General features: G+C 48.9%; 3 protein-coding genes across 3 annotated transcripts; 2 read left to right on the top strand and 1 right to left on the bottom strand.

The window, feature by feature from the left end:
- Window positions 1-15244: 15244 nt before the first annotated feature.
- Window positions 15245-16429, top strand: N7481_006841 (ankyrin repeat domain-containing protein; the record flags this gene model as incomplete). The annotated part of the gene is made up of 1 exon (XM_057266060.1): window positions 15245-16429. The coding sequence occupies one exon, from the start codon at window positions 15245-15247 to the stop codon at window positions 16427-16429; it is 1185 nt and encodes a 394-aa protein (XP_057123780.1).
- Window positions 16430-17742: 1313 nt separating this feature from the next.
- N7481_006840 (uncharacterized protein) lies at window positions 17743-17928 on the bottom strand (the record flags this gene model as incomplete). Its single annotated transcript, XM_057266059.1, has 1 exon — window positions 17743-17928. One exon carries the CDS (start codon window positions 17926-17928, stop codon window positions 17743-17745), a length of 186 nt encoding a protein of 61 aa, XP_057123779.1.
- A 648-nt stretch (window positions 17929-18576) lies between these two features.
- Window positions 18577-19870, top strand: N7481_006839 (uncharacterized protein; the record flags this gene model as incomplete). Its single annotated transcript, XM_057266058.1, has 2 exons — window positions 18577-18743; window positions 18802-19870. 2 exons carry the CDS (start codon window positions 18577-18579, stop codon window positions 19868-19870), a joined length of 1236 nt encoding a protein of 411 aa, XP_057123778.1.
- Between the last annotated feature and the right edge of the window lie 4286 nt (window positions 19871-24156).

Raw genomic sequence — 24156 nt, 5'->3', positions numbered from 1 at the left:
CTGAATTCATGCAGCAGGCAGCTATCCTTGGATGGGACGACTATGCATTGATTCCTTACTATGATGAAGGACTCAAGTCGCACATCAAAGACGAAATCGCCAGAGTTGGTGACTTCGACACAATGGATAAACTCATCGATTTCGCGGTTCGAATCGACAACCGTTTTTTCGACAGACAAATGCAGAAAAAGGAAGTGGAGGGATGGAGAAAGGGCAACGGACGCCCGACCCATCACCGGTTCCAACCTCAACGACAACAGCGACCTAACCGGAACAGCGATCCGTACGGTCCACGACCAATGGAGCTCGACGCAGCAAGACTCCCAGACGAAGAACAGAAGCGTCGGAAGGACAACAGACTCTGTTTCAACTGTGGCAAGCCAGGCCACATGTCAAGAGACTGTCGCAGCAGAAAGGACGACAAAAAACCACAACAGTTGCGCGCAACTCAGGAACGAGGGGCGTACGACACCACTGGGGTGGAAAAAAACACAGCGACTCTGTGCGACTCAGGAAGAAATACGGGACGAGACAGGGGATGTCCTAAGAACATTGTCACAAGACAGACTAAGACATGAGACAAGTGTCCTAAGAGAGGCCACGACACAGGACGGTGGGCGCCATGGGACGAAACCCAAGGAAGACGCAACAGGAAACGCACCAACTCAGAAGAAGAAGCGAGTCAGAAAGAGCATGATCCAACAGCCTAGCCAGAACTGGATGATGAGCTGGCCAACGACAAATGAACAAACCGAGTGGGCGGCAGAATGGCCACCACTACACACCAATGAACAAAAAACAAAGCCAGAACCTGAAACGCAGGAGCTCAAGGCAACAAGAGAAGCCAGTCAGGCTACAGTCGACTCACAGCTCGAAGAGTACGACAGACAGGAACAGTATCCACGGATTGACCTGGACACAGTCGAAAGTCAAGGGTGGACCCGGTACGCCTGGGAACCCATTGACCCCCAGGAACTCACGGGCCGACCCCAGGAGCGGGGCACGCGGGACCCAGGAGCCACGAATGGACTCCCAGGAACGCTGGAGATCCCAGGAACTCCACCCCGGCTCCCAGGAACGCCCTACGAGTTCCTAGGAACGCCTCAAACGTCCCCAAGACATGAAGAACTTCCAGAAACGGTTAAGGAGCTCCTACGACATTGGACAACCTTGCCTGAGGAAGAAATACAGGAAATCCCAGAGACCCCACCAGAGGGATACTGGATGAGCTACCAAGAGGAGCGGGAACTACGACAAGTCTACGAAACTGGCGGCATGGCCCCAGGGGACCCTCGCAGGATCCTTTTTGACGAATCAGACGACGACGAAACGGCGCCGTACGCCATCAGCACGGAAGGAACATGCCCGTGCCACAGGGAGAATTGCGCCTGCATCGGATACGCACGACACCCAGATCATGACCTAAGAGCCGCGATTGGATGCTACGACTACGACTGCAGAACGCATATGCAAGGCAAACTGGACCATGGGGGAATCGAACCTAAACCGCCGCAGCGATTGCAACGCCCAGAGTGGAGACAACAACTCGCAGCGACGGCGTGGGGGAAACACATGAAGGCAGAAGCACTGATCACCTTCCACGGGGGAATGAGATCAGTGCACGAGTCATGATCGACTCAGGAGCTGCAGGAAACTTCATGGATTCGAGCTTCGCTTCAACCGGCAGAGTGCCGACCATCAGGAAGGCCCGCGCCACTCCTCTCGTCGGGCTTAACGGGGAGAAACTCAGCGAAGGGATCACACACCACACAGAATGGATCGACATGATTGTTGGCAACCACCTCGAACCCATATGCTTCGACATTACGGGATTAGGAGGATACGACGTGGTGCTTGGTATTCCATGGCTACGCCAGCATAGCCCAAGGATCGATTGGCGAATGGACGAAATCCACTTCGACCACTGCAAATGCAAGCAGACAGAAACCAGATGGACTGGAAGAGAACCACCGAGCATTGAAGGGCCTAGCCCCGGGACGGCAGGTACCTATCGCGACCCGTACGAGGACGAACCTAAACGGAGTCAGCGGCCCAGAGGCAGGGCATCAGGTAGAATCATGGATGTGGACGTCCTCGCGACGACGGAACAGCGTCCAGACATGTCGGATGACGAACTACGAGACTACATCATGATTCACCACGAATCACGACGAGCCCTCTGTGCAACAGGGGAAGAAACACAGATACCTGAGGAGTACTCCGAGTACCGGGATGTGTTTGAGGCACCAGCAGATGGTGTACTCCCGGAGCATGGTCCGTTTGACCATGAGATTAGGATCAAGGAGGGCAAGGAGCCAACCTTCAGGCCAATCTACCAATTATCACCGTTGGAATCAGAAACCTTGAAGGGGTACATCGAAGAAAACCTCAAGAAGGGATACATCCAGAAGTCATCATCATCGGCTGGATATCCAATCATCTTTGTGGACAAGAAGGACGGAAGCCTTCGACTTTGTGTGGACTATCGGCATCTGAATGAGATTACCATCAAAGATCGACACCCGTTGCCTCTCATCCAAGAGATGCAGGATCGCATTCAGGGAAGTGTTTACTTCACCAAATACGACATCACCAACGCATACAATCGCCTCAGGATTAAGGAAGGCGATGAGTGGAAAACGGCGTTCAGAACAAAATACGGGCATTTTGAGTATACGGTCATGCCGTTTGGACTCACGAATGCGCCCGCAGCATTCCAACGTTTCATTTTCAGTGTATTGGAAGAATACCTTGACATCTTCGTGATGGCATACTTAGACGACATCTTGGTGTTCTCCAAAACCATGGAAGACCACGTGCAACACAACAAGAAAGTACTGCAAAAACTCAGAGAAGCTAAAGTCACACTCAAACTCAAAAAGTGCGAATTCCACGTTAAGGAAACGGATTTCCTAGGATACGTGATCAGCAATAAAGGATTCGGCATGCAAGAAGACAAAGTCAGGAGCATTCTGGATTGGCCAACACCCAAAAATGTGAAAGAAGTTCAACAGTTTCTAGGGTTATGCAACTACTACCGACGTTCAATTGATGGGTTCGGAAAAGTTGCGGTGGACCTCAATAAACTAACAAAGAAAGATCAAAAGTGGGTCTGGGACGACCAATCAGAAAATTCGTTCAACGCCCTCAAGAAGTTGTTCGTCGAGCGAACAATACTTGCACCTGCAGATCCAAGCAAACCATACACGGTGGAAACCGATGCATCTGACTATGCACTCGGCGCACGACTTACCCAACCAGGGGATGACGGGAAACCACGACCAGTTGCGTTCTGGTCCAGGAAAATGATACCCGCAGAAATCAACTATGACATCCACGATAAGGAACTGCTAGCCATAGTGTCAGCACTCAAGATCTGGAGAGCATACCTGGAAGGGGCAAGCCACCAGGTTCTTGTGAAATCGGACCACAAGAACCTCACATTCTTTACCAGCACGAAAGAATTGACAAGACGACAAGCACGATGGGCAGAAACCTTGGCAAGATACGATTACAGGATCGAACATTGCCCAGGCACAGCCAACAGCCAGGCGGACGCGCTCAGCAGAAGACCCGACTACGCGATAGGGGTCAAGGAAGCCGTTCCGGCCATACTCAAGGAAAATGGAGACGGTCACCTAGTGTACAGTCACCAGATTTTGGCCGCCACCAGCGAAATCAAAAACGATGGTTGGATGGAAAGACTGAAGAGCAGCCTCACCGACGATCCAATCATGGAGAAAGAAATGGATGGGGAATACATCAAAAATGACAACGGGTTGATCTACATCCACGGATTGATCTACGTCCCACGACGACTTCAAGACGAAGCGATACAACGACACCACGACGACCCAGCGCACGGTCACATGGGAGAAGAAAAGACAACGGAACTCCTTTCGAGGAACTACTACATCCCAAGCATGCGCAAGAAAGTGATAAGATATATCAAGCAATGCGACACCTGTCAACGAAACAAGCCATCGCGACACACTCCATATGGCGAGTTACAGAACTCGGAAGTACCAACACGACCATGGGAATGGATTACGCTCGACTTCATTACCAAACTACCCAAATCAGACGGGCACGACATGATTATGGTAGTGGTGGACCGATTGACGAAATATTCATATATGATACCAACAACAGAAACCATCGACGCAAACACCATGGCTTTCCTGTTATTCAGATACATATTCGCCAACCACGGAACACCCCAGAAGATAACATCAGACAGAGACAAGCTCTTCACGAGCAAGATGTGGCAATCATTCGCGGATATGGTAGGCATTGAGCATAGACTCTCCACCGCCTATCACCCACGAACGAATGGCCAAACGGAAAGAACCAACCAGACCTTGGAACAGTACCTAAGGCACTACGTGAACTACCAGCAAGATGACTGGGCAGGACTGTTGCCACTGGCACAATTCGCGTACAACAACAGTATGCACACAACCACTAAGGAAACACCATTCTTCGCAAACTGTGGGTACAATCCCTCGATCGTTGGCGAAGCAATCGGAAAAAAGACAGAAGCAGAGTCATCAAGACTACTAGCTTCACAACTCAAGCAACTGCACCTCCAGTTAGCTAGAGATATCGAATTTTTCAACCTACGGATGAAACACTACCACGACAAATCCCGCCAGAAGGGACCAGACTTCAAAAAGGGGGAGAAAGTGTACCTCCTACGTCGGAACATCAAAACCAAGCGACCGAGCTCGAAGCTCGACCACCTAAAACTGGGACCTTTCGAGATTGAAGAAAAAACAGGACCGGTCAATTATCGCTTGAAGCTACCAGACAGCATGCGACGCATCCATGCAACATTTCATATCTCGTTACTCGAAACCGCACCAGAAAACGCTGAACTCGCTACAAATGTGGAAATAGAGGAGGAAAACGAAAACGAATATGAAGTAGAGGAAATTCTAAACATGAAACGCGTCAGCGGAAAACCTCACTACCTGGTAAAATGGAAGGGGTACGATACCTCGGAAAACACATGGGAGCCTACCGAGAACCTGACGGACTGCCGCCAGCTGGTTCAACGGTTCCACCAGGAGACTGGCCAAAAACACCATCAAGGGAAGAGACGTCCGGGACGGCCCAGAAAGCATCCGGCATCTGGTCCATCGACGCCACCAACCTCGTCAGACTCGAGTCTGACGTAGCGGCCAACTGACGAATCTCTTGCTGCTCGGCCAAACGGTCGAACTCGGACAGTTCAGCAAGAGAAGGAGGATCGTCCTCGTTGAGACGATCCGACACTACCGAGTCGTGATCCAACATCCGACCACCACGATCTTTAAGAAATTGTTGATGCTTTTGCAAGCGAAGTATCTTCGCCATCGCTTCGTTCATCTTTTGGGAATACTGAAGAAATTGCTTTTGGGCCTCCGTGAGGTCCGCCGACACCTTCTGCTCCTCCCGCTGCAGGTCATCCCACTCCTTGTCGGTATGGAAGCTCCGTTCGCACACCTGGCCTCGACGGGCGCAGGTAGAACACTTCTTACTGTTCGCATAAGGACTCATAATGCAACACTTGCCGCGAACCAGGCAATAATCACAAGGGGATGACGTGGGGCGACCAGACTGTTCGATTCTAAGGGCAAGACGATTGTTGTCAGCGTACTTGTTACGTTTCGGTTTTTGAACAGCGGGTTTAGGCATGGTGAACCATGACGGGAAAATTAAAAATCAAAGGGACCGACACTTACCTGAGGGGGGTGAGCGGTTATAAGGGATTCTCGAGGACGAGAACCAAGGAGAGGGGGAGATGATGTTACGGACCCTGCGACACGAGGGGCCGCGACCTACAGATGGGCCACCGAGAGCCAACCGTTCCTAGGAAAAGAACGCAGAACCGGATCACGTGACCAACGGCCAGAATCAGCCTCTGATTCGCCGTGTCAAACAATACTGCACTAAACCACGAGACGGCTAGCGCGACGCAAGAACAAGCGTTCTTTCTACCGTCACCAACTTTACGCCAGAAGTACAAGTACCCGGTAAGACCACGTGACCTTGGGTATACCAGTGGGTATACCAACGGGTAGATGGGAGGGTCGATTCTGGTATACCACCAGACATACCCTCCAACATACCACACCACGGAGGATTAGGTATATAGGGACGCTCGTCCACGCACATGTATTTAGTTCTCCGCGATCAATCAATCTAAGTTACTGTGACGTACCTTTCGGATTACTCTTCTAGTTTCACACAAGTGACAAACCCACACAAGTACGGGGAGCTCATCGGACTGACCTACTTGGCGCCCTACCTGGCACACCCTTCGAAGTTACTCAACAAGACCCGAGCCCGTGTAAGGCTTAGCATAGCAACGGTACGGTTGCGAGTCGATACTTAAGGCTTTATTGGTGTTTGCTCTTGAGAGGCCGAATCCAGCCCTCTCAGCGCAAATCGTTATTCTACTGAATAACAAAAGTGAGTTCTACCAACTGTCCAAACACTAATAGTGCGACCAGTTAGCGAGTGCGTAACACATTGATCGCCCTGTCAACACGAAACTGTGAAGTTTAGTCACCATGTCATCGCACGGCAGTAACAGCAAGGGTAAGGCAGCAGAGCCTGTGCCTCCCAAAACACAGTCACGACGCCCTGACCCCGAATCGGACGACGAGGATGAGAAAAGAATCAAAGAACTAGAACGACAAATCAACAATCTTATCAACCAGCTCAACGCATTCGGTCAAGGACACAATCGTGACATGAGCGAGCTACGCGAGTCTATTCAGCAGACTGACGCACAGCTCGGCGCACCATCGCCCATGGCACCGAAGTTGCCTAAGGCGGAGAACTTTGATGGAACTCGCTCTAAGTTGCGAGGATTCCTCACGCAAATGAACATGTACCTCGACGTCAACAAACACAGGTTGAACACCGAAGCAAGCAAAGTCATCTTCGTGTCAACCTACCTTCGAGGACAAGCATGGGACTGGCTCGAGCCATACGTCCGAGAATACTATGAGAAAGAACGCTCGGAATGGTCGACCACCGCATGCACCATCTTTTCCAGCTACCTCAAGTTCAGAGAACACCTGGAGAAAACATTCGGCGACATCGACGCCAAAAAGACAGCTGAACGGAAGCTCAAACGACTCCGACAAACAGCCTCAGCATCAGCATACACGGCTGAATTCATGCAGCAGGCAGCTATCCTTGGATGGGACGACTATGCATTGATTCCTTACTATGATGAAGGACTCAAGTCGCACATCAAAGACGAAATCGCCAGAGTTGGTGACTTCGACACAATGGATAAACTCATCGATTTCGCGGTTCGAATCGACAACCGTTTTTTCGACAGACAAATGCAGAAAAAGGAAGTGGAGGGATGGAGAAAGGGCAACGGACGCCCGACCCATCACCGGTTCCAACCTCAACGACAACAGCGACCTAACCGGAACAGCGATCCGTACGGTCCACGACCAATGGAGCTCGACGCAGCAAGACTCCCAGACGAAGAACAGAAGCGTCGGAAGGACAACAGACTCTGTTTCAACTGTGGCAAGCCAGGCCACATGTCAAGAGACTGTCGCAGCAGAAAGGACGACAAAAAACCACAACAGTTGCGCGCAACTCAGGAACGAGGGGCGTACGACACCACTGGGGTGGAAAAAACACAGCGACTCTGTGCGACTCAGGAAGAAATACGGGACGAGACAGGGGATGTCCTAAGAACATTGTCACAAGACAGACTAAGACATGAGACAAGTGTCCTAAGAGAGGCCACGACACAGGACGGTGGGCGCCATGGGACGAAACCCAAGGAAGACGCAACAGGAAACGCACCAACTCAGAAGAAGAAGCGAGTCAGAAAGAGCATGATCCAACAGCCTAGCCAGAACTGGATGATGAGCTGGCCAACGACAAATGAACAAACCGAGTGGGCGGCAGAATGGCCACCACTACACACCAATGAACAAAAAACAAAGCCAGAACCTGAAACGCAGGAGCTCAAGGCAACAAGAGAAGCCAGTCAGGCTACAGTCGACTCACAGCTCGAAGAGTACGACAGACAGGAACAGTATCCACGGATTGACCTGGACACAGTCGAAAGTCAAGGGTGGACCCGGTACGCCTGGGAACCCATTGACCCCCAGGAACTCACGGGCCGACCCCAGGAGCGGGGCACGCGGGACCCAGGAGCCACGAATGGACTCCCAGGAACGCTGGAGATCCCAGGAACTCCACCCCGGCTCCCAGGAACGCCCTACGAGTTCCTAGGAACGCCTCAAACGTCCCCAAGACATGAAGAACTTCCAGAAACGGTTAAGGAGCTCCTACGACATTGGACAACCTTGCCTGAGGAAGAAATACAGGAAATCCCAGAGACCCCACCAGAGGGATACTGGATGAGCTACCAAGAGGAGCGGGAACTACGACAAGTCTACGAAACTGGCGGCATGGCCCCAGGGGACCCTCGCAGGATCCTTTTTGACGAATCAGACGACGACGAAACGGCGCCGTACGCCATCAGCACGGAAGGAACATGCCCGTGCCACAGGGAGAATTGCGCCTGCATCGGATACGCACGACACCCAGATCATGACCTAAGAGCCGCGATTGGATGCTACGACTACGACTGCAGAACGCATATGCAAGGCAAACTGGACCATGGGGGAATCGAACCTAAACCGCCGCAGCGATTGCAACGCCCAGAGTGGAGACAACAACTCGCAGCGACGGCGTGGGGGAAACACATGAAGGCAGAAGCACTGATCACCTTCCACGGGGGAATGAGATCAGTGCACGAGTCATGATCGACTCAGGAGCTGCAGGAAACTTCATGGATTCGAGCTTCGCTTCAACCGGCAGAGTGCCGACCATCAGGAAGGCCCGCGCCACTCCTCTCGTCGGGCTTAACGGGGAGAAACTCAGCGAAGGGATCACACACCACACAGAATGGATCGACATGATTGTTGGCAACCACCTCGAACCCATATGCTTCGACATTACGGGATTAGGAGGATACGACGTGGTGCTTGGTATTCCATGGCTACGCCAGCATAGCCCAAGGATCGATTGGCGAATGGACGAAATCCACTTCGACCACTGCAAATGCAAGCAGACAGAAACCAGATGGACTGGAAGAGAACCACCGAGCATTGAAGGGCCTAGCCCCGGGACGGCAGGTACCTATCGCGACCCGTACGAGGACGAACCTAAACGGAGTCAGCGGCCCAGAGGCAGGGCATCAGGTAGAATCATGGATGTGGACGTCCTCGCGACGACGGAACAGCGTCCAGACATGTCGGATGACGAACTACGAGACTACATCATGATTCACCACGAATCACGACGAGCCCTCTGTGCAACAGGGGAAGAAACACAGATACCTGAGGAGTACTCCGAGTACCGGGATGTGTTTGAGGCACCAGCAGATGGTGTACTCCCGGAGCATGGTCCGTTTGACCATGAGATTAGGATCAAGGAGGGCAAGGAGCCAACCTTCAGGCCAATCTACCAATTATCACCGTTGGAATCAGAAACCTTGAAGGGGTACATCGAAGAAAACCTCAAGAAGGGATACATCCAGAAGTCATCATCATCGGCTGGATATCCAATCATCTTTGTGGACAAGAAGGACGGAAGCCTTCGACTTTGTGTGGACTATCGGCATCTGAATGAGATTACCATCAAAGATCGACACCCGTTGCCTCTCATCCAAGAGATGCAGGATCGCATTCAGGGAAGTGTTTACTTCACCAAATACGACATCACCAACGCATACAATCGCCTCAGGATTAAGGAAGGCGATGAGTGGAAAACGGCGTTCAGAACAAAATACGGGCATTTTGAGTATACGGTCATGCCGTTTGGACTCACGAATGCGCCCGCAGCATTCCAACGTTTCATTTTCAGTGTATTGGAAGAATACCTTGACATCTTCGTGATGGCATACTTAGACGACATCTTGGTGTTCTCCAAAACCATGGAAGACCACGTGCAACACAACAAGAAAGTACTGCAAAAACTCAGAGAAGCTAAAGTCACACTCAAACTCAAAAAGTGCGAATTCCACGTTAAGGAAACGGATTTCCTAGGATACGTGATCAGCAATAAAGGATTCGGCATGCAAGAAGACAAAGTCAGGAGCATTCTGGATTGGCCAACACCCAAAAATGTGAAAGAAGTTCAACAGTTTCTAGGGTTATGCAACTACTACCGACGTTCAATTGATGGGTTCGGAAAAGTTGCGGTGGACCTCAATAAACTAACAAAGAAAGATCAAAAGTGGGTCTGGGACGACCAATCAGAAAATTCGTTCAACGCCCTCAAGAAGTTGTTCGTCGAGCGAACAATACTTGCACCTGCAGATCCAAGCAAACCATACACGGTGGAAACCGATGCATCTGACTATGCACTCGGCGCACGACTTACCCAACCAGGGGATGACGGGAAACCACGACCAGTTGCGTTCTGGTCCAGGAAAATGATACCCGCAGAAATCAACTATGACATCCACGATAAGGAACTGCTAGCCATAGTGTCAGCACTCAAGATCTGGAGAGCATACCTGGAAGGGGCAAGCCACCAGGTTCTTGTGAAATCGGACCACAAGAACCTCACATTCTTTACCAGCACGAAAGAATTGACAAGACGACAAGCACGATGGGCAGAAACCTTGGCAAGATACGATTACAGGATCGAACATTGCCCAGGCACAGCCAACAGCCAGGCGGACGCGCTCAGCAGAAGACCCGACTACGCGATAGGGGTCAAGGAAGCCGTTCCGGCCATACTCAAGGAAAATGGAGACGGTCACCTAGTGTACAATCACCAGATTTTGGCCGCCACCAGCGAAATCAAAAACGATGGTTGGATGGAAAGACTGAAGAGCAGCCTCACCGACGATCCAATCATGGAGAAAGAAATGGATGGGGAATACATCAAAAATGACAACGGGTTGATCTACATCCACGGATTGATCTACGTCCCACGACGACTTCAAGACGAAGCGATACAACGACACCACGACGACCCAGCGCACGGTCACATGGGAGAAGAAAAGACAACGGAACTCCTTTCGAGGAACTACTACATCCCAAGCATGCGCAAGAAAGTGATAAGATATATCAAGCAATGCGACACCTGTCAACGAAACAAGCCATCGCGACACACTCCATATGGCGAGTTACAGAACTCGGAAGTACCAACACGACCATGGGAATGGATTACGCTCGACTTCATTACCAAACTACCCAAATCAGACGGGCACGACATGATTATGGTAGTGGTGGACCGATTGACGAAATATTCATATATGATACCAACAACAGAAACCATCGACGCAAACACCATGGCTTTCCTGTTATTCAGATACATATTCGCCAACCACGGAACACCCCAGAAGATAACATCAGACAGAGACAAGCTCTTCACGAGCAAGATGTGGCAATCATTCGCGGATATGGTAGGCATTGAGCATAGACTCTCCACCGCCTATCACCCACGAACGAATGGCCAAACGGAAAGAACCAACCAGACCTTGGAACAGTACCTAAGGCACTACGTGAACTACCAGCAAGATGACTGGGCAGGACTGTTGCCACTGGCACAATTCGCGTACAACAACAGTATGCACACAACCACTAAGGAAACACCATTCTTCGCAAACTGTGGGTACAATCCCTCGATCGTTGGCGAAGCAATCGGAAAAAAGACAGAAGCAGAGTCATCAAGACTACTAGCTTCACAACTCAAGCAACTGCACCTCCAGTTAGCTAGAGATATCGAATTTTTCAACCTACGGATGAAACACTACCACGACAAATCCCGCCAGAAGGGACCAGACTTCAAAAAAGGGGAGAAAAGTGTACCTCCTACGTCGGAACATCAAAACCAAGCGACCGAGCTCGAAGCTCGACCACCTAAAACTGGGACCTTTCGAGATTGAAGAAAAAACAGGACCGGTCAATTATCGCTTGAAGCTACCAGACAGCATGCGACGCATCCATGCAACATTTCATATCTCGTTACTCGAAACCGCACCAGAAAACGCTGAACTCGCTACAAATGTGGAAATAGAGGAGGAAAACGAAAACGAATATGAAGTAGAGGAAATTCTAAACATGAAACGCGTCAGCGGAAAACCTCACTACCTGGTAAAATGGAAGGGGTACGATACCTCGGAAAACACATGGGAGCCTACCGAGAACCTGACGGACTGCCGCCAGCTGGTTCAACGGTTCCACCAGGAGACTGGCCAAAAACACCATCAAGGGAAGAGACGTCCGGGACGGCCCAGAAAGCATCCGGCATCTGGTCCATCGACGCCACCAACCTCGTCAGACTCGAGTCTGACGTAGCGGCCAACTGACGAATCTCTTGCTGCTCGGCCAAACGGTCGAACTCGGACAGTTCAGCAAGAGAAGGAGGATCGTCCTCGTTGAGACGATCCGACACTACCGAGTCGTGATCCAACATCCGACCACCACGATCTTTAAGAAATTGTTGATGCTTTTGCAAGCGAAGTATCTTCGCCATCGCTTCGTTCATCTTTTGGGAATACTGAAGAAATTGCTTTTGGGCCTCCGTGAGGTCCGCCGACACCTTCTGCTCCTCCCGCTGCAGGTCATCCCACTCCTTGTCGGTATGGAAGCTCCGTTCGCACACCTGGCCTCGACGGGCGCAGGTAGAACACTTCTTACTGTTCGCATAAGGACTCATAATGCAACACTTGCCGCGAACCAGGCAATAATCACAAGGGGATGACGTGGGGCGACCAGACTGTTCGATTCTAAGGGCAAGACGATTGTTGTCAGCGTACTTGTTACGTTTCGGTTTTTGAACAGCGGGTTTAGGCATGGTGAACCATGACGGGAAAATTAAAAATCAAAGGGACCGACACTTACCTGAGGGGGGTGAGCGGTTATAAGGGATTCTCGAGGACGAGAACCAAGGAGAGGGGGAGATGATGTTACGGACCCTGCGACACGAGGGGCCGCGACCTACAGATGGGCCACCGAGAGCCAACCGTTCCTAGGAAAAGAACGCAGAACCGGATCACGTGACCAACGGCCAGAATCAGCCTCTGATTCGCCGTGTCAAACAATACTGCACTAAACCACGAGACGGCTAGCGCGACGCAAGAACAAGCGTTCTTTCTACCGTCACCAACTTTACGCCAGAAGTACAAGTACCCGGTAAGACCACGTGACCTTGGGTATACCAGTGGGTATACCAACGGGTAGATGGGAGGGTCGATTCTGGTATACCACCAGACATACCCTCCAACATACCACACCACGGAGGATTAGGTATATAGGGACGCTCGTCCACGCACATGTATTTAGTTCTCCGCGATCAATCAATCTAAGTTACTGTGACGTACCTTTCGGATTACTCTTCTAGTTTCACACAAGTGACAAACCCACACAAGTACGGGGAGCTCATCGGACTGACCTACTTGGCGCCCTACCTGGCACACCCTTCGAAGTTACTCAACAAGACCCGAGCCCGTGTAAGGCTTAGCATAGCAACGGTACGGTTGCGAGTCGATACTTAAGGCTTTATTGGTGTTTGCTCTTGAGAGGCCGAATCCAGCCCTCTCAGCGCAAATCGTTATTCTACTGAATAACAAAAGTGAGTTCTACCAACTGTCCAAACACTAATAGTGCGACCAGTTAGCGAGTGCGTAACATATCTCTCCCCGGACAGCTTACCTCTGGCACCTCAGCCCCGGCACCTTAGCCCTAGCATCTCTCGCCTAGCACCTCTCCCTGGGTACCTTACCTCTGGTACCTCTCCCCCGGCACCTTAGCCCCGGCACCTTAGCACTAGTACCTTACCCTGAGCACCTTAGCCCTAGTACCTCTCCCTTAGCACCTTACCCCCAGCACCTTATCTCTAGTACCTTACCCCTAGTACCTTACTATAGTAGGATTATATACTATTTCTAATACTTTAAGAAGATTATAATATTCAAGCTTATACTTTAATATTCCTAGGTATAGACATATATACTATAAGGTATTATTCAACAACTGGCCACAGTACCCGTAGTAATATCTGTAATAGAAATATTTATTTATCAATATCTCAATAACCACTAGGCTTACCTAGCTTATACTAATATCATTCTGATCACTAAAATCCCCTCTATTACCCTATATAAATTAATATTAGTCAGCAGTCTAAAAATTTCCAGACCTCTTTTATACTGTTTTCAACCTCTATAGGCCCTGCTTATATAATCATAGCCTTCTAGACCCCTACTCACTAAGCTTACCTATATAGTAGTACAAACCAGATTTAGTTAGCTTCACTAGTTAGCCAATAAGCAGCAACCCTAGTCTTAACCCAAAAGCCCTAGAATACCTCATAGCTAAGGCAGAAACCCTAGGCTTAGAAGGCTGGCCAAAAAGGGTATAGACTACCCGTCGGTCCTGGTCTTGGCATACCCCATTAAAAAATCACCTACCAAAATCAGACCCCTTAGGGTTTTACCCTTCTGACTAGAAATCATCCTGTTAAACCTGACAGGAGGATAGTATAGATAATTCTAATCAAACTTCTAAAAAGCCCGATCGAAAATTATAGAGGGGTGACCTAGTTAGGGGGGGGGGGACGTATTTACTCGTCCCCCCCCCCCCTCGCCAAGACTTTTCTAAGCGCGTCCCCGGGGGGGGGGACGGGCCGGAATATATTTAGGGTGACGTCTAACAAATCTTGTGACCCAATTTGAATTGGCCAGAGTCGTGGTTGGTTGCTGGGCGATGACATGGTAATCAGCCATCTCTCGCATTGCTGGTGGTTTTGCGAAAGGTGCTTCACCAAGATCGTCTATTGTTTTTATCCACTTCAGAAGTGAATTTCTTTGATGTCCGTCATTTTCATGCCATTTGAGAGCATTTCGGCGCGACTGATAGCAATGCGGAACGTCTGAGCGCACAACGGTTAACCTGGAATTCCCTGCGACAGGGAAGTGCCTAGTACCTGTTATTTATGGCTAGTATGGCCGATGGAATGTGGCCGTCTCGTTCCATGGCATCTTGCCTTAGCCTAACCTGATTTGGAGATGGAGACATTGTTGTTGACGGAAGGGGATAGCAGGACGAGTGGAGCTGCGTTTTTTTCTTGATTGGGTGACTCGGCGGTCAATCAACCAATAACGAAGTATTTTCATGGAGGTTGAAGTTAGTCATGGCTTTTTAAATAATACACCCCTCCCCTTTCGAAATCTTGGAGATTTGAGCACCTGGGCACCATGTCCATCCTTTGGCTTCCATCGGAGCTCCTCATGCTCATAGCACACCAACTCGATAGTCGGGACTTGAATGCGCTTATCCAGGCTCATTCGTCGCTCCACCACGCATTGAACGATTACCTTTATTATTGCAACGTTCAGTACAATGACTCCTCTGCGCTGCTCTGGGCGGCAACACACGGCTCTCAAAACACCCTTCGACGACTTCTTGATGCTGGAGCCAATGTTCGTTGGAATTCCGATTATTGGACTCGCTCACGACCATGGGGAAGGCAGGCGCCATATCTCAGACGACCCGCAAGTGGACTACGAGAACATCCAATATCTCATGCAGCGAGTAGCGGGCACGTGGAAGTAGTGCAGCTCTTAATACAAGAGGGAGCTGATGTCAATTTTAAGGATTGCCACGGTCGGAGTCCACTCGCTTTAGCAGCTCTTAATGGCCATCTTGCCCTGGTCAAAACGTTCGTCTCACTTAATGCATGCCAACTATTGTGCAATAGACGCGGCCAACGTCCTATTGCAGATGCGGCTTCTCAAGGCTATAATGAAATAGCAGACTATCTACTTCGGGAGCTTAGTAGACTCCGCTTTTTCTATCCCAAATTGACGATCCAGTCTGAAATTCAATGGATGCTTTGGTACGCTGCACAACGTGGTGACCAAAGTCGTATCAAGGATCTTGTGACGATGGGGGCCGATGTCAATTTCCAATTCAAATTCAATAGCAGCACCCCACTCTATATTGCTCTTGCTGTTGCACCATCTCCAGTGGGTGTTGTTAAGCTTTTACTCGAGCTTGGCGCCGATCCAAACATTCATAAAGCACCATCGACACGGCGTCGTCTCGGAGGTACCTGGAAATCTACTCTATCACTTCATCGCGCAATAGAACGAGACGAGAGCTATCTTCTTATTAAGCTACTTCTCGAATACGGTGCTGATGCTGATGCCGCTAGTTGGGCTTTATTTACGGCAGTCAATCATGAAAAACCTGCAGAATTTCGGTTACTTGTTGAGCATGGTGCAGACATATACGTTCACGGCTTGAAGAAATCCCTCTTCAAACGTGCTCTTGAGTCTCCTTGCGAGGAAATTCGAAACGTCATTCTCGAACAGGGGATCACCTCCGATACACCAGACCCAGTAGACCACAAAAGTCGAAGAGAAGACAATGACAGTTGATGTACGGAAAGGCTTCTTACTCCTTAGCCTGATGGAACATTTCTGGATAGGTTTCCCAATACTCTTATACGCAAAAGAGCATACAATAAACGCCATAGGCTCGTCGGTATATCTTTTGTATTATAAAGATTTTCCTGCGAGCTCAATAAGGGGAAAACCGTCTTGAACCCAGCATAGAATGTGCAAAAGAGACATCACACTAAACTATTACTACACAATGTCGAGAGACCACCAAGAGTTTCTTATTAGCCACTGGGCGATAATATTGTATGGCATGGAAAACAATAGCTTTGCAAGCAATATCCTGTATATTAGTAGCTCGAACTTGGATTATTCGATCACTGGCAGTGAGTCTGAGCCCATACTAGGATCTAAAATCTAACTGTTACTAGAACTGATTTTCTGAACTTGCAAAATCTTTCCCCAGTAATCGCGCGGGGAGGTATAACCAGATCTTCCTCAGTTACTTTGCTTACCATTTCACGGTTGAGTATAAGTCTCCATGCAAGAAGTCGGTTTAATCAGCCAAATTTCTGGCCTAGCCACCTCTAGTAACTATGGTGGTTACAATTATGGATACAGTACAGTGAAATTGAGATCCAATTCGGAATCAACCATCAAGGGTGAAGTTCGGGGAGATTTTGGTCGCGAATCAATAACACCATCACTACAGAGGATCGCGCAGAGAATAACAATTTCGCGAAGGACTTGCCACACTTTTTCAGTGCTTTTATGAAACTCTTGGTGAGTCCACTAAGACTGAATGTCGCCTGAGATAAACAGATTGCGTGCCTCAGTCAATCCGTATCAATCTCCGATCCCGATTCTTCTTTGGCGTAGCAATTGCGTTTGGTAGCAAGGCGATGAACATCGTCTGCATTCTGCGACGATGCATTTCATGTAAGAGATCCTTGCTACACATATGACACTCCGATCCTGTAAGTGCTTTTCTCGAAAGTGTCGCAAAGTTGATTTGTATTCGCTGTACTTGTGTGTTCGATGATGAACAGACAGCATGTTATTACCGTAACATTGAAAGCATCGTCGATGTTTTTTGGCCTTCCGGATATAGTTTCCCGCCTTCTCCAGAAGCAATTGCTCCTTCGCCATTTCAGGAGGGATTGAGACCGTTATTGTTATTCGCTCTTCAATTGCTGTGTGCTCTTCGTCGGCTTCATCGCTTGGGGCGGCCGTTTACGTCGTCCACGGAGTGGCCCGCCTTCTCCAGAAGCAATTGCTCCTTCGCCATTTCAGGAGGGATTGAGACCGTTATTGTTATTCGCTCTTCAATTGCTGTGTGCTCTTCGTCGGCTTCATCGCTTGGGGCGGCCGTTTACGTCGTCCACGGAGTGGCCCGCCTTCAAGGTGACAGCAATATCGCGAGATGGCAGCGACAGCAGGGCAGCATACTGTCTGTTCGCAATTGATCGCACATGCCGCAGATGGTATGCCAGGACAGCCGCCCAGCAGACCGCGAGCAGATAGTGGAGTTTGAGCATAAGCTGCGGGTGGCGTCGAAGATGACCGCAAGGGTCACAGGCAGTATTGCGAGAAAAATGACGGTCGCCTACGCTCTATCAGCTCATTGAACGGATTCCGCGCCAGACACGACAGGGGATTGGAGAAATCACCCCAAATGCGGCCAATTGAGGGCCAGACAATGACGCCGACCGGCGGGCAATTCCTACGATGACGGTGCTGTGGATCAGGCAGTGAACAAGAAATATGCGGCCCACCCACCGGTGCGTCCATGCCAAAGTATCCCGACTCAAGTGACAGAGACTGGATGTCTAGCTGAAGGTGGGCCTGGTGAACAGTGGGAACAGGGAGATGATGTCGCGACATGTATACCATTACTAGTCGAATACACGTCCAAATTGCTTGGCATTATTAGGTAAACTGCTTACAAAGCTGTAATTGTATGTTAAATACGGAGTAGTTTTCATCCAGTATTTCAGAAATGACAGAGTTATTGCGATTTCCATACCAGTACCAAATGACGATTAGTGGCCTAGATTAGACTACGAAACAATGTGGCTCCTACCAGATCCGCGGATCACACACGAACAACACACCTTTCCCACCCTCCCCCCACTAAGTCCCTTTCCTTCCACCACGGATTTCTCAACGCCTCGAAGTCAAAGAATATGGGAGACACTAAAGCATTTGTCGTTATCAATATTATTCTATCGGCGTTTCTTATATCGCTGGTCAGCGCCCTATATGACTGTCCTCGGCCTCGATGTGAGACGTGTCTTCCCGTGACAATCCATGACGCGCCTGGAGTTGGCTTTGATTTGACCCCCTCATATGGGTGAGCTACCAGAGATCCCTGTTACGGAATAGCGTTTGAGGTAACTAACAATTCTCAGAACGGCCGTGGTCCATTACTACAACGGAACAGTGGTGGAAGTTGGCAAGATCGCTGGAAATTCCCAGTATCTGAAACTAATGAAGGATCTTGCCAAACCATCGCAATCATTACATCAAACCAAAAGTTTCTCGGAGACCTTCTTGCTGCATCTAGAGGAAACTTTACTCTCATCAAATGTACCTTCTTCCTGGAAAAACTGGTGGCGTTGGCTGAAAGAGAAACTTGGCTGGGAGGTAAACGCGGAAATACAAATACTCAGGGTCTTGATCAACGACCTCAAGCAGGCTACCGAGGAAGCGATATCCCAAAATCTCCAAAGAGTTGCTGTCACAGCTCCCGATCTTCCCTCGCTCAACAGCGACACAATCAGTTCTGCTCTCAATGAGTTGAACCTACGCACATGGGTAGGGGATAGCCCTTCTTACACAAATGATCTGGTAGAGGCCGACACTGTCTACGCAGCGAATGGGTATGGATTGTGCAGGGATTACCAAGACCTTTTCGAGTGCTCGGACGAATTCGAAGATTCGCCTACGCCCAGGGTTTATCTCGTCTCTTTTAGTCGCCATCTGCTGTACACTAGCATCATACGTCCAACTCACGGTGAAGCACTGGCCACGTATACGTCGGACAGGGCACAAATTTTCAATTTTGATATAGGGCTGGACCTCATCGAGCAAGCTGAGCCGTCGGATCATTCTTTGTGGGACCATCTTCGCAGAGACTTGTTGGCCCTTCCTCGCGAAGCAGCTGGCCCCATTAGGCATATTCTTTTAGCTGGCGAGAGTGCAACTGATCACCGCTTTCTAGCCATCTTGAGAGATGCTTTGGCTGATTTATCACCGCCCCTGTCCGGTGATCTCCAAATCACAATAGGGAATTCTCAGAGCCAATTGAATCGAGAAACGACAGTGGATCCAACATTTGCAGCGGCTCGGGGCGCAGCTCTGTATGCCCGTCGACGACAGGAGGTTCAGAGTGAATGTACAGAGTCAGGAAAATGTGAGAAGGAGAGGTCGAAAGAGCGATCACATGAGCATGAAATAAAGATCCTGGCTGATCTATGATATCCAAGTTGTACCTCTTGTCATCCACGACTGGCAATTCTGCCAGAAGTAGGAGAGGCTCTTACAACCTGAAGGAAGCTCCTATGACATTTTTGAAAACAGAAGAAGAGCTTCGACGGCCTTTACGCTTCCCCTTAGTCATGCTTGAATAGTTTTGGAACCTTCGTGGAGGAGTAAGACCTCACTCGTAAAACATCGCGGGTTACGAGAGCTCTCACCTACCAGTAGCGCAAATATATTGAAAATTTACAAAATTCTCGATAGAAATCAAGCGATCTTATGAAATGCTTGAGATATAGGAGATTTGGGGTTTTCAAATCTCAGATATTGTAAATTTCGAGGCTTCCAAAGCTAGCGTATTTTTGAGATCTCCTAGATTGCAGATAAGGCTTTTCGCGGCTCCAGGGCAAAGGCCTTGCTTCTTCCTGAATAATTGGGATGTTTAGCTACGTAACCGTCGTTTTAGCCTTGCCTAAAAGCCAAGGCACTATTCTATGTTAAAAAAAAAATCAAGGCTACGCCTGTGGCCTACGGGCTAATCGGAAACGCACCCGAGGAAGTCTGTGCCATAATAATTGCATTCATTTCTAATCCTCCAGGTCATTATGCGTAGAGCAGCGTCAAGCAGAGTAAGTCGAGCTCAGAGGATTGGCGCATCAGTACAACCCATGAATTATTAATCGCTGGCAAGAAAATAAGTAAATACAAAAAAGTGTTGTGGCGCGACATCAACCTGAATGACGTGTCTACTTTGCTTTCACCGGTGGTTAGCAAGTCCCGGGCGAGACCGGGTGAACTTTATTCCAAAGACGCTGCACATCCTACCGCCTTCATGTTGAAGGGTTGAGGCCATACCTCAAGAAGGGATGGGCGCGTACTCTGACTAAAAACGAATACGAAAACTCCATTTCGAAGAGGAGTTATCTCATTCAACAGCAGTTCGCCGAGGCCCGCGGTTTTGTTTTCTTCGTGTTGATTTCGGGTCTGCCTCTCAACATTCAGAACTGGTCTCGAGCAATTGCGAAGTATTATCTCACAGCGGTCGCCAATTCAACGCTGTCTCTTTACTGAGTGGGCTTTGCATGGTACCTCGGCGGCTTAATCTTTCACTCCTACAGTGGACATGAACATGCTTGCTCACGCATCTCTGGCTGAGTGAAGGGGTCATAACAGCGCCCACCTCAACTAACGTCGGTCGGCAATACACTGGGCGGACGGGTCTCTAGCACCCACCTCTAGCCCATATGACGAGCCAATGAAATCAGCCCTCAGTAACATCTCGTGGGTGGAATCAACGGCCGCAACCCCTGGTCGCCTTTAGACTATCTCAAGATTGGTTTAGACCCAGAACGATTGATTTTTATCCTTGGAAACTACGAATAGCGCATTGCTGCTGGCTACTCTCACAACTCTGTGGCATTACGAGGAAGGTCTTGACATATCAAGGAAGGTTCCAGCATGATCAACCTGTCCGTTCACCCCTGCCTAAAGTATAAGGCCATGTTGTTTGTGCCTGCCAGTCATGACGAAAGACCTTCCAAGCTCCGACGATGGTGTCGAATGATAGTGCTTTTAAATCGAACTACACGATGTCGATAGGTTGCAGTCCATTGGAACCCTTTACCAGTTGTTCATTGGCCCACAGATTTGGTAAGCCAGGAAAGCCGCCAGTTGGTCGGACAAGGTGAACCTGGAAGAGGTGATAGATAGCATGTTGGAACTCTACCATATGGCTAACCGGAGGGTAGCGAGCCTTTCTGAATGGAGCCCGCTAAACGCGCCAGGCGAAGTGGCCGTGTTAACCACGTTTTCAGACAAAACAAAGACGCAAGCGTAGTGGGATTCAGTGGCTTGGCCCATCAGGTTGTTGAAGCTGGGTTAGTTTCAAAGACGAGGGGGACATAGCTCTGTCAGGTCGAGTGTAAAATTGAAGCTCGCGCTATGATGGAACAGAATTATCAGCGATCTTTGCTGAGGAACAGAAAGCCATGAACGGGTAGCAATCTACGGGGATTGAAAAGCAGTCCCGGGCATCGGGAATGGGCAGGGGCAAAGCACAAGCGTGACTTACAAGACATTGAGTGACTCGCGATAGAAAGCTTGCCATCCTACAGAGGGTCTTCAGCACAATAATATCTGCTTTAAAAATTGCTGCAGAGCTCACAACCTAGGTTCTCATATATTGGTATTGAGGACTGTAAAGAGTATGACATCTGTTTCTCATCAATCATCAGCAGGCAGTTCATGAAGGCAACTTGTAACTCACTTTGCTCGCAGCTTGGACTATTTGGGGTCCCGAAAGGTTCTTTCAATGGAATCTCCGAGGTATAGCGGAGACGGGCCGATATGGAGCATCTTCCGAGTTAACATGATTCCAGATGGCTGGGCAGCTACACTCACTTGCTGTTCGAAGACCTCTTGTGTCGAGAAATGCCAGGCTAGTGCGATGCAACAAGTCAGTTAATTTCGTTGCACAATTTCGAAGTCAACATACCAAATAGTAGCCACGAAAACGAGGATTGATCGATATTCTTTTACCGGAGTGATAAAGAGATGCTTGCGAACGGCGGTTCTGCTGGTGACGAGCCGGGTTCTGCTCGGTTCTTGCACCCAGTGTGACGGAGAAAGTTTTCAGCCTCGGTTTTCGATACTGAGGTGGCTGCTTCTCAATCGCCACACCAAAATCTACCTTCTCGTTCCGCACCGAGCTGCTGACCGCGATCTGTATAACTCCGCCTATTTTGGTCTGTGGCTCTGATAAATCCTGACTATCGCCCTATACCCGTTTCTCCTATAGTGCTAATATAAATGGATTAATGGTTTCCAGTGTTTCTATCTTAATACTTTTCAGCGTGTCTGCGACCTAATATAATAGTAAGCGGTGGTATCTTCTAAATTTCTTAATCTGAGCTATACCCCTACAGAGTAGATTAGTTACAGATAGGGTATATATATCTATCTATATCTTTATAGCCTGTCGCTAGAGCCAGTATTATACTATAACGATATAAGCCTCTGCTTCTGCTACGCTAGTTGTAAATATAAGGAATGTTCTGATAATGGCTTTGTAATGGTTACTAAGTTGTCAGGCTAGAGACCTGTGACTAGGCAAGGATATCGGACGGTAGAGATCAGATTGGGCAGTCGATACAGACACTGATTCTTGAGAAGATCAAGAATTCAGAATGCTTGTAGGATCTTAAATACATTAGGGTTCGGGTAGATATCGATATGCAGGTGACTCAAAGGGGATTCGTCCATGAATCGGCCTCGAGAGTCCGGGGTATCGTATACTTCGAATCCCGTGACATAGTTTTACTTCCTCTACCAGAAACCCAGCTTTGAGTATCAAGCAGAAACCATAAACGGGTAAGACGTAATGATAATATATTTATACAGTACTAGATAGAATAATTTTAATTTTTTTGGAAATATATAGAAGATAAACCTTAGCTGTAATTATTATAAAATAATTCTGTTTGAATCTACGTATTAAATATAAATCTTAGCTTAAATTATTACAGTACAATACCTAAAAAAAAAAAAAAATTATACACTGTTAAATTATCTAGTGTTTGTCTTGTTTGAAGGCCTACAGGCCGGGCTTTGGCAAGGTCTACACCAAATTGGCCATTGCGATCGTAACAAATTGGCTAGTTATAGCAACGGCCAAGAAGGACTAATACAACAGCAATACTGCCAAATAGAGCCTAGTTCTTCATATTTTATGCAAATCACATGATATTACTATTTGCCCCACTTATGGGCATGTTATGGGCGGGTTTGCCAATTGGCACGCCCATGGGTTTGCACAGGTCTAGTTATGGCGATGCCTACTCCCGGTCGTGCCCCAACAAAAAAGTTCTGGGGTTTTAGACGATTTAGGGTTTACTCATACTACTGCTATAGAGGACAGCAGCTTCTAAGAATCAAACTAGCGATAAGTCGTATATAAACTTAGAAATTCTGAAATCTGGAGTAAATCGTACGAAGGAAATTGCTTGCAGTCAGGCTAAGAAAAACTCCTCACCGCCATTCAGTCAGCCTGACTGTACCAGGTCCCTTGGGGTAGGAGTATGTTTACAGCAAAAGAGGCATCTTGATAGCTTACAGACAGTGCTATACCCAGACAAGTTGCGTCCGTCTGGAAGACTAAAAGACTGGTGGCGATGCCAATTAATGCTCAGTAGGAAGAAAATTGATTCCCTGGTGACTGCGCTGCTGCGTTCTCACTATTAGCTTCTATGGGCTCCTCCATGTCTTTCTATGTAGTCTCTGTCTTCTCT

The sequence above is a fragment of the Penicillium waksmanii genome, assembly GCF_028829765.1.
Source record: "Penicillium waksmanii strain IBT 27052 chromosome Unknown utg000005l:1.0-5232799.0:1.0-5237142.0, whole genome shotgun sequence".
NCBI classification, from domain to species: domain Eukaryota; kingdom Fungi; phylum Ascomycota; class Eurotiomycetes; order Eurotiales; family Aspergillaceae; genus Penicillium; species Penicillium waksmanii.
The sequence above is the reverse complement of the archived record's forward strand: the minus strand, read 5'-3'. Positions and strand labels throughout refer to the sequence as shown.